Raw genomic sequence first — 9,014 nt, 5'->3', positions numbered from 1 at the left:
ATCATAATATAAAGATGTATAATATTAGTACATTATATTATATAAAAAGGTTCATGTATGGAAAGAAAAAAATCTGTTAGGAATGGATTGGTTTCTAACGAAAACATAAACATTTTATGGAATTGAGGATATTAAATACTAGGACTGCCTTTTTAAGCAACTTGAATCTTGCTGATTTGAATTGAATTAAATGTGCTATATGTATAAATATTTTACTGCCATATTTGTTAATTATTATTTAATGCTAATCTTTTGTATTATATTTTTAATAGTGTGCTATTAATGGAAGTAGCCCTAAAATATTTTCTTAGTTGTTTGAACACATTATATCTAAATGTTGTAGTAATATTTTCACTGTCAGATTATTTCTTATGTAAATTTTCTTTCTTTTTAGCTTTAATACAAATTTAGTTTTAAATTTTCATTAGTAAAATTACTTATATTAGAAAATTATTTTATATTTTAGTTATTTTTTTTCATAAATAAGACTTCAATTTCATGATAATATCCATAGTTTGAGCATTCTAATCATAGGTTTAACAAATTTCTAATTTCTAATTTCAAATTTAATTAGCCTTTCCCTTTCATTTCTAATAGTAAATTTTTAATAATTTAACAACTTTGCTAACTTTTTAAGTATTATATATTTAATTTTAACAACTTTCAAATTTTTAATTTAAAATTCAGTTAGCCTTTCCCTTTAATATTAAGTTTGTATATTTAATTTACTTTATTTTCTAAACTTATGATTTATAAATATCCTCACATTATCTCTAATTTATTTCTATTGTTCAATATTTTTATTTTTTGATTTTATCTATTAGACTTGAGTTACGTGGACCTATTCATATTATGACTTTTCTTATCGAAATATAAAAAACTTTCTTATCTCAAATTTAAAATTTTACCGTTTTTTCTATGATAAAAAATCTAAGAAAAATTTCTTTATTTATTTTTTATTTTGATATTATACTATTCAATACCTAATATTAGTATTTATTAGCTTCTTAGAATTTAATATCTATTTCTACCACACTCATTCTAATATAATATAGATAAAAATTTAAACTCTTTCTCAAATTCTAATAAGATTTATTATTCTATTTTCTAAATTTGATTGTATTTTCAAAAAATTATGTTATGCTTTCAAACTTAAACTAACTGCACTCAATTCAATATTAATCACAAAATAATATTTTCTTAATTGTTTGAACCATTATATCTTCGGCCAGGTCTGGATATATCTAAAGTCGATCGGTTTTAATGAGGTCACCGACTTTGTAGATTTCACCGGCATTTGAAAGCCCACCGGTAAGGGTTCTGCCTCGATAGAACAGTGACGGGGAGATGGGGGAGGGTAAAGGGTGGTTGCGATTGAAGGGGAGGTCGCCGCCTAACTGGTCAGCACCCCCGGAGGCAGCAATTGGTGCCGATGCGGCGGAAGAAATGGAGGGAGAGAGGAGCCGACAGCTGCTATGTCAAAATGAGGGAAGAGATGGTAAAGAAGGGTTCTTTTCTTCTTTAAATGTTTTTTGTGTTGTTAATTACATGTGTCAAATTTTTATGGCAAAATTACACGTGTCATTTTTTGATTGGTCCATTTGACATGTTATTGGCATGTGCAATTCAGCACACAGCCTGCTGTATTCGGGTATTTACTTGACCTACTTAATAGCCGCTTGTGTTAAAATGAGATATGGCTCGGTTGAGGTGTTCGATTGAAATATGCAAGAAACTTCAATCTTAACTGCTGACAACAACAAATACGGTGCAGATTTTGAAGCCATAAAAGTCACAAAAATTAACATCATTATGAAGTCGTACATCTTACATGAGGCAAGGAACCTCTGATCATTCCTACCTAAGTCTTCTCTATATTCTTGGATATTGATGTACTCAAGCTTGCAGTCGTTCAATTCCTCCTCTGCAGTACATAGATATTAGAAGTTAATTTCCAGCAAGTTTCCCCTCACAAAATAAATTTATGCCCATAAACAAAAGATAGATATCAAATTATAAGCTACTACAAATTAAATGGACAAAGAAGCTCCATTTTAACCGCGACTATTACAGTTTTACTGCTTCAGGACACAAGATTGTTCACTATACATACAAAGTCAGGGAAGCGTGGAGGGTTATGAAGCATATAAAATAACCACAGAACTCAGGGGCCAGCACTTTCCGTTTAATTAAATTATTGAGCCGAGTAAAAACAAGATAATTAGCAACCATTCCAGAATATCAACATTTTATGCATTCACTAGCTCGATCATCACCTAAATGGGAATGGACAAGATTTATATATGTCACAGCAACGGCGAGGATTCATATATAACTCTCTCGAGCAGATCTAAACTTCGTATTCTGAAAGACTGACAAACCAAGGATATATCCAATCTCCCTAAACAATTACCTTACGCTTCTTCTGTTGTTTGATTCCAGCGCTGCTGTTATCAAAGTTTGTTGATTGTTCAGAAGCATCCCCTAAAGGCAAACTTTTTATCTCGTCATAGAAACTATCTGTCAGCCCAAACAACCTAGCACAATTAAAGGGAAGAGATTAACATCCACTTAGTCCATTTAACAAAAAACAGAGCTCCACCTAATCTGCCGGCACTCTCCAGACTACGCATACATTAAGTTTCTACGTGAAATGATCAAAAGACTGACCATAAAGTGCTTTTCTTTTTAATTAGTAAGACTGACCATATAGTTCCTACAAAACTTACCCATTTCTTGACTTCTTCAGATGTTTCATTTTCTTTTTTTCCAACTTTGTGAGTGGGGCACGAGCAAACGTCTCCTCTTCTTGTCGTGCACGTTCTTCCATTTTAGCCATGTACTCTCTGAGTACTCTACTTTCAGTTCCAACAACTTCTCTTACCTGTATTTTCCACCGAAAGCAATAGTAAAATACAGGAGGGGTCATTGAAATATATCAGTATTAATAGTCAGATAGTGAATTACCTCTTCGGGTCTACCTTCAAGATTATTCACCAAATCTATCATAAACGGGTTTTGTCTAGCCTTTCGCAAGTCCATTGTCTCCTTCCTCGATTTATTTCTCTCCTGCCTCGACATTTTATCTTCTTCCATAGGAGCAGGTACAAGTTTGGGGGGTCGATATACATTGCTGCCATCCTGTAGCTCAAGACAAGAAACATTCAACCATCTCTTTTATTTTAGGAAATCATATGGGAGATTGAGAGAGTAAAATCATAACATCAACTTTTTGAACTGCTAATGATCGAGTCAACTCTTTGAACAGGAAGAGCAAAAAGGAACTAAAATGGTCATTTCATGGTCAAGTACCAATCACCCACCTCTGTGCCACGTGTTTTACTAACAAGCAAATCAGGATTTGGACGATACTTCAACAGGTCCTCCTTCTGGGTATCTGTTCCCTTCTCACTTATAACTGACTTCTCAGAAGCAGCGTCACTATCTCTTGTGAGCTTCTGAATTTGATACTGTAGTTTCTTGTCGATGGGGCGAATCTGCACAGAGCATCACGGTAAGGACACTGCAATTAGGAGCAGAAAAGTACCCAAGAGGAGCTGGAGAGACAGGATTACCCAAAAGCGGGAAGAGCTTCAACATACCTTCTCCAAAAACAATCTTATCTCGACTAGACTCCGAATAACTGGATGCCCTTCAATTGAGAATCCTTTTGCCTTGCGGAGCAGATAATAGACAAGTGATTGGCAATAATTCAGAAGTAGTAGATGCTTCGTTTCAAGGTAACTTATTCCTTCTGGTGTTGGAAAGTGACCCGCTTTCACCTAAAGACAAATTGCATGGGGATTTTGGAAGAAGAAACAAGCATATCAATTTGACATAGTGATATCTTTTTCTTTCCTACACAGAGAGCACGAGAATAAATACAAGGCATACTACGGAAATTGATCCAGCAGTTCACAATTTTATTTTCTTTGTTTTTTTGAGTTGATTTTTTTTTGTTAATCAGTGAGTACCCAGCAGTTCAATATTATCTGTGACCTAGTTGACCTAGACAGGAGCACTATATGTCTTTTGAAAACCAAGCAAGTACTGCAATATAGCAAAGAGTTGGTTTATTGATACAGGCAGTTTGGGATGATTAGACACAGACGAGAAGTAACATAAAACCAACATGAGTACTAACTGGGAAGATCACTTATAAGCGGTGCTAACATCTATCACGTGGCCAGTCCGTACAGTTAGAAGATCCAACAAGTATAGTTGCTTAAACGAGAAAATGTTGGGAACAGCTTTTTGCCCTTCCAGAGGTAGAGGTAAGGCTGCGTACATCTTACCCTCCTCAGACCCCACTTGTGGGAAAATGCTGGGTTTTTTGTTGTTGTTGCGTAAACATGAAAATGTTGGGTAACAGGCTCTAAGTCCATTTCATTCAAAAAATAAATAAGGTAAACTAACTAGAAGTTATCTAAATTTCACACTAGTCCTAACTATATACAAATCTCAATAGCAAGAACAAAAAGAATCCAGACAAATTATAAACCAAATGTAAGTGCATTAGCTGATTTTGAAGATAATATAATGGAGCTGCTTTGAAGAGAAAGGAAATCATATTTTGAAGACAAAAGCTAATGTCTACTGCATATCATCTTTTGGTGTAATTTAGAGCTAGTAAGTGATGTTGAACTTTGGTAGACTTTATTAGTTCCCTGCACAATTAGAAGGGAACTATGTTTTGGTTTCTATTTTTTCGGATGTAATATAGCACCAATTTAGTGTTGATTTCATCGATAAAACTTACCTTTTGCTAAAAGAATATAAGTATATTGACAATAACTAATTAAACATGACTATTTGGTAACCCATTTAGATTATATTTTTTCCCCTAATGATGGGGTCCGAACAGGTATTGGGTAACTATGTCCGTTAATACTTATAATGTTGAAAAAGAATCAATATTTTTTGTAATTTCACATGATTTCAGCACATCCCTAAAAGAGCCTGTAACCTTACCTCTTTATTTTAAGTCTATAAATTGTTATTTTCTGACGAATTATCTATCAATATTTAATCAACTATATCCATGAATAACAAGAAATTGCCGTTGTTATTATTGTTGTTGTTGCTGAAGATAGTTATAGCTCGACAAAGGCGTTAGTTGGCCAAAATTTGAGGGATTTCTACTATTTGAGCTTAATTCTAGTTTCCCAAAGTTAGATTGCTTTTCACATTAGCACCTATCTCTAGGACTCGGTTTACAGGAAGTAACGCAGAGCTTTGTGCTGATCACCAATTTTGCAACTTGGGTTTTCCACAAGGATGTTATGAGGTAAAGGGGTCTTAAAGTTGTTCACTTAGCTCACTTTTGCACGACCAAAAGTTGAATTAAAAAGAGTGACAACATTCTTGAACTTGTGCTTCTCCAATTTTTCTATAAAATAAATTCTCATACTGATTCTGATCATGGGGCTTAGATAAAAGACCAATAATTCTATGACAAGTTTCAAATGCAGCCTTGTTAGCTATTTCTATTTCTTCCATTTCACCTCTCTCAACCCCCAAAAAACATAAAAATGATAGGGAGAAAAGGAGGAAAAACAAAGAAGGCAGAAACTTTAATTCACTTAAACCCACAAACACAAACAACAACACCTACTACTACGCCTTAGTCCCAAACAAGTTAAGCTCCGTTGTATATGAATCCTCACTGCTCTCAACCGAAAAATAAAATACACCACTCAAGATATAGGATACAGTCAACCTGAAAATTACGAGACAAAGGAAGGAAGGAAAACAGAAGCAATGGACATCATGATCGCAATACTAGCTAAAATATCAAGATTGAACTATATGAATGAAATTACAGAAAATAAAATATACCCAGATGAGAAATCAGCATGAAAAAAAGCAGTAATTGCATTGATAAAGGAAAAAAGCAATAACAATTAGATCTTTACACATTTAAAAAAAATAAACCAAGAAAAAAACAATAACAATTGGATCTTTACACATTTAAAAAAAATAAGCCAACCTTTGCAGTTAAAGCTTGTACTTTTGGAGTCACTATATCCAATCCTTCTTCCATCTCCTTTAGTATTGTAACTAATTGAGGAGCTTGCCTGTATAATTCATTCACATTCAAAAATTTCAATATTATTATTACCAGAACCCTAAAATACTAACAAAAAAAGAGAAATAACCTGCTTATTTTTTCGCTCGTCTCGAGAGATGTATTAGGCTCTGCCATATTTCACTGTCGCTATTGCTGTGGAAAAAGTTCTCCGCTGGTAACAATGGCGGTTTCTTGTTAGAAGGAGATGAAGCTGAAACGCAGGTTTTTGATGGCGAAGCAGGTTTGTACTGGGACTATGTAATTGGGCTTGTCTATCCTTTTATGAGACCGAAGTCCACAAATAGCCATTTAAGGACCCATATTTAAATAATAGTCAAATTTTACAAAATTTCTAAAGTTTAAGGACTATGCATAATTTGGTAAATATCGAATTACCATATCGAAACTGAAATTTTGGTATTTTGTATTCGGTATGGTATTTGGTTTAATTTTTTAAAAATAATTGGTAGATATTTTAAAATGAAATACCGATACCGTACCGAAATATATGTTATATTGCATGTCACACCTCCTTTTTACACCCCCTTATAAGGGAGTTTTTTCCAATTTAAGTGACAATCGAAACGGGATTATTTATTTAAAATTCAGAGTCGCCACTTGGGATAATTTATGGTGTCCCAATTCACCGGTTGAAATCCCGAATCGAGGAATGTTTGACTCTAATTATGGTCTGCGAACACAGAAATCCGGGTAAGGAATTCTGTTAACCCGGGAGAGGTGTTAGGCATTTCCGGGTTCCTTGGTTCTAGCACGGTCGCTTAAACTATTATTAATTGGCCTATTATCTGATTTACTACATGCTTTAAACCTATTATGCATTTTTAACTTTCTACCCGCTTTTAATGTTTTTAGGAAAAAGCATGATGGTTGAAAACACATCGTAAACCACGCTACATGAAATGCACAACACATTTTATTTTATTTAACAATATTGGAAATTAAAATCGGGTCACATGAAATGTACACCCGGATTCAGAAATTATATATCGCGACTACGCATTTCTACGCATATTCATACATCGGCAACTTCATTTGGCTTACTATGTAATATATGGTAGGAGGATTTGCTAGTGGAACAGTTTGATTAATGGCTGAAGTTATATATAACAGCTGTATCACTACTAATTTTTTATCATTCTCTCCAATAGTTCTCTCATACCTAAATAATACATTATGAGCTATGCTCCTACGAGTAACAGAACATGAAAAAAAAAGTAAAATAAAACTGAACAAACTGAATTAATTCAAGCAAATCTTAAACAAATAATGAGACATCATAACAATTATACATTATTCAAAAAAACATCAAAGATTGCAAACCAGAATCAGGTTTCAAGCTTTTAAAAGAACGTACATGGATTTCCAAGCAGAGACCAAATAAAGTTGCCGAATTCTGAAGCGGAACCGTGAACTACGAACGGAACTAATGAACGGACGATCTCGTCGGACCCGAACTTGAACCGACGACTGACCTAAACCTCGAACCTCAGTTTCCCATTTCCTACTCTGTTTTTTCTGCTACTGTGCGTGTGTTTGTGATCTTTCGAGAAGAAGAGAAGGCTGGTTTTGGAGATGAGGAGGTCTGGCGAAGATGGCAGCGGAGCTGGTTCAAGGGCGGCTCTAGGGCAAAGCAAATGAAGCTTTTGCCTTAGGCCCAAATATTTAAGGCCCCAGCAATATAAAGTACTGCTATATTATAATATTATATATATCATTTATATTCATAAAATTATTAATAAAATATTTTAAATTTTCTTAAAATTTGTAAAGATAATATTGAATGAGTTAGGATAAAACATTTCTCTCGCTAAATTAAATAATATATTTATCTTCTCAGCAATTCTATTTTTCTTTTTTTCTTTATTCATATTTTTTACTATTTTACTTTCTTATTTCAACTCAGATTCTCTCAATTAGTTATTCTTTTTTGTCACATTTAATTGATCCACACATCAGAAAGTAAATTCTTTTGTGTCTCACTTTTTTAAACTACGAAATCCACGAGACACGTGTCATAAGGTTCAAAACAAGATCGATTATAGGCTTAACCCTTTTATCATTTTCACTTAATGCTATATTTTTTATAGGGGATAGTTCAATACCATATAACGTGCGCCTAACCCACATATTATATGTTGTTCTCTCACACTTTTTTTTTGTCTCAATATGTGAATTTTATGAAAGAAATTTCAGGGTCTTTTAATATATTTTAGTTTTAAGCCACCAGTTTTGTTGAACCGTGTTGATTAATTATGAACAAGTATTTATAGATCACTGTCCTATGAACGTGTTACTCAACCAGCTTCATTCATATCGGGTTACTAAATAACACATTCACTGATTACTGTTTTATTTTAATTGAGACTCTATAAAATTTGATTGAGAATGCTCGAGTAGGAAATTAGTAACGCATTGATTTAGATTTCCAAAATTTCTTAATAATGGATTTTGTGATTTTATTTCAACTTGGACAGTATTAAAGTTTACCAAAAAAAGTACAAAAAAAAATTGGACAAAAGAAAGAAAGAAAGAAAGATTATCTACTCTTTAACACTAAAAATACTTTAGAAGTTTGAATTAAATTACTTAAATCTTCATATTAGTAAATACTTTTTTTACAACAATATCAAAGGTAATATATTGAAAATACATGTCTAACATATTTTTTATTTAAGTTATCTCTTACTAATATAGCTAATAATAATACTACTATGTGAAGTTAAAGGTTTTATCATTTAAGAATGTTATATTATAAATAACAAGTAGAAAAAAATTGGCAACACTAACTTTTTTCTGCATATGTGTGTGTATATATACAAATAAAAAAGTATAAAGTCTCTTATTATTAGGCCACTGATTTTATGGAGACGCCCGTGTCTACAGTACAACGTGTACCATTTTCTGATAGAATAAAGTGCAATGA

General features: G+C 33.0%; 1 protein-coding gene across 1 annotated transcript; it reads right to left on the bottom strand.

Annotated features, from left to right (window-relative positions):
- Nucleotides 1-1,769: 1,769 nt before the first annotated feature.
- On the bottom strand, nt 1,770-7,715 carry LOC109221253 (neuroguidin-like). Its single transcript, XM_019385714.1, has 9 exons — nt 7,446-7,715; nt 6,159-6,242; nt 5,990-6,077; nt 3,603-3,782; nt 3,324-3,497; nt 2,968-3,141; nt 2,730-2,884; nt 2,414-2,537; nt 1,770-1,924 (listed from the first exon to the last, which is right to left on the bottom strand). Exons 2-9 carry the CDS (start codon nt 6,203-6,205, stop codon nt 1,913-1,915), a joined length of 954 nt encoding a protein of 317 aa, XP_019241259.1. The 5' UTR covers nt 6,206-6,242; nt 7,446-7,715; the 3' UTR covers nt 1,770-1,912.
- Nucleotides 7,716-9,014: the final 1,299 nt, after the last annotated feature.

Source organism: Nicotiana attenuata, unplaced genomic scaffold, assembly GCF_001879085.1.
Source record: "Nicotiana attenuata strain UT unplaced genomic scaffold, NIATTr2, whole genome shotgun sequence".
NCBI classification, from domain to species: domain Eukaryota; kingdom Viridiplantae; phylum Streptophyta; class Magnoliopsida; order Solanales; family Solanaceae; genus Nicotiana; species Nicotiana attenuata.
The sequence above is the reverse complement of the archived record's forward strand: the minus strand, read 5'-3'. Positions and strand labels throughout refer to the sequence as shown.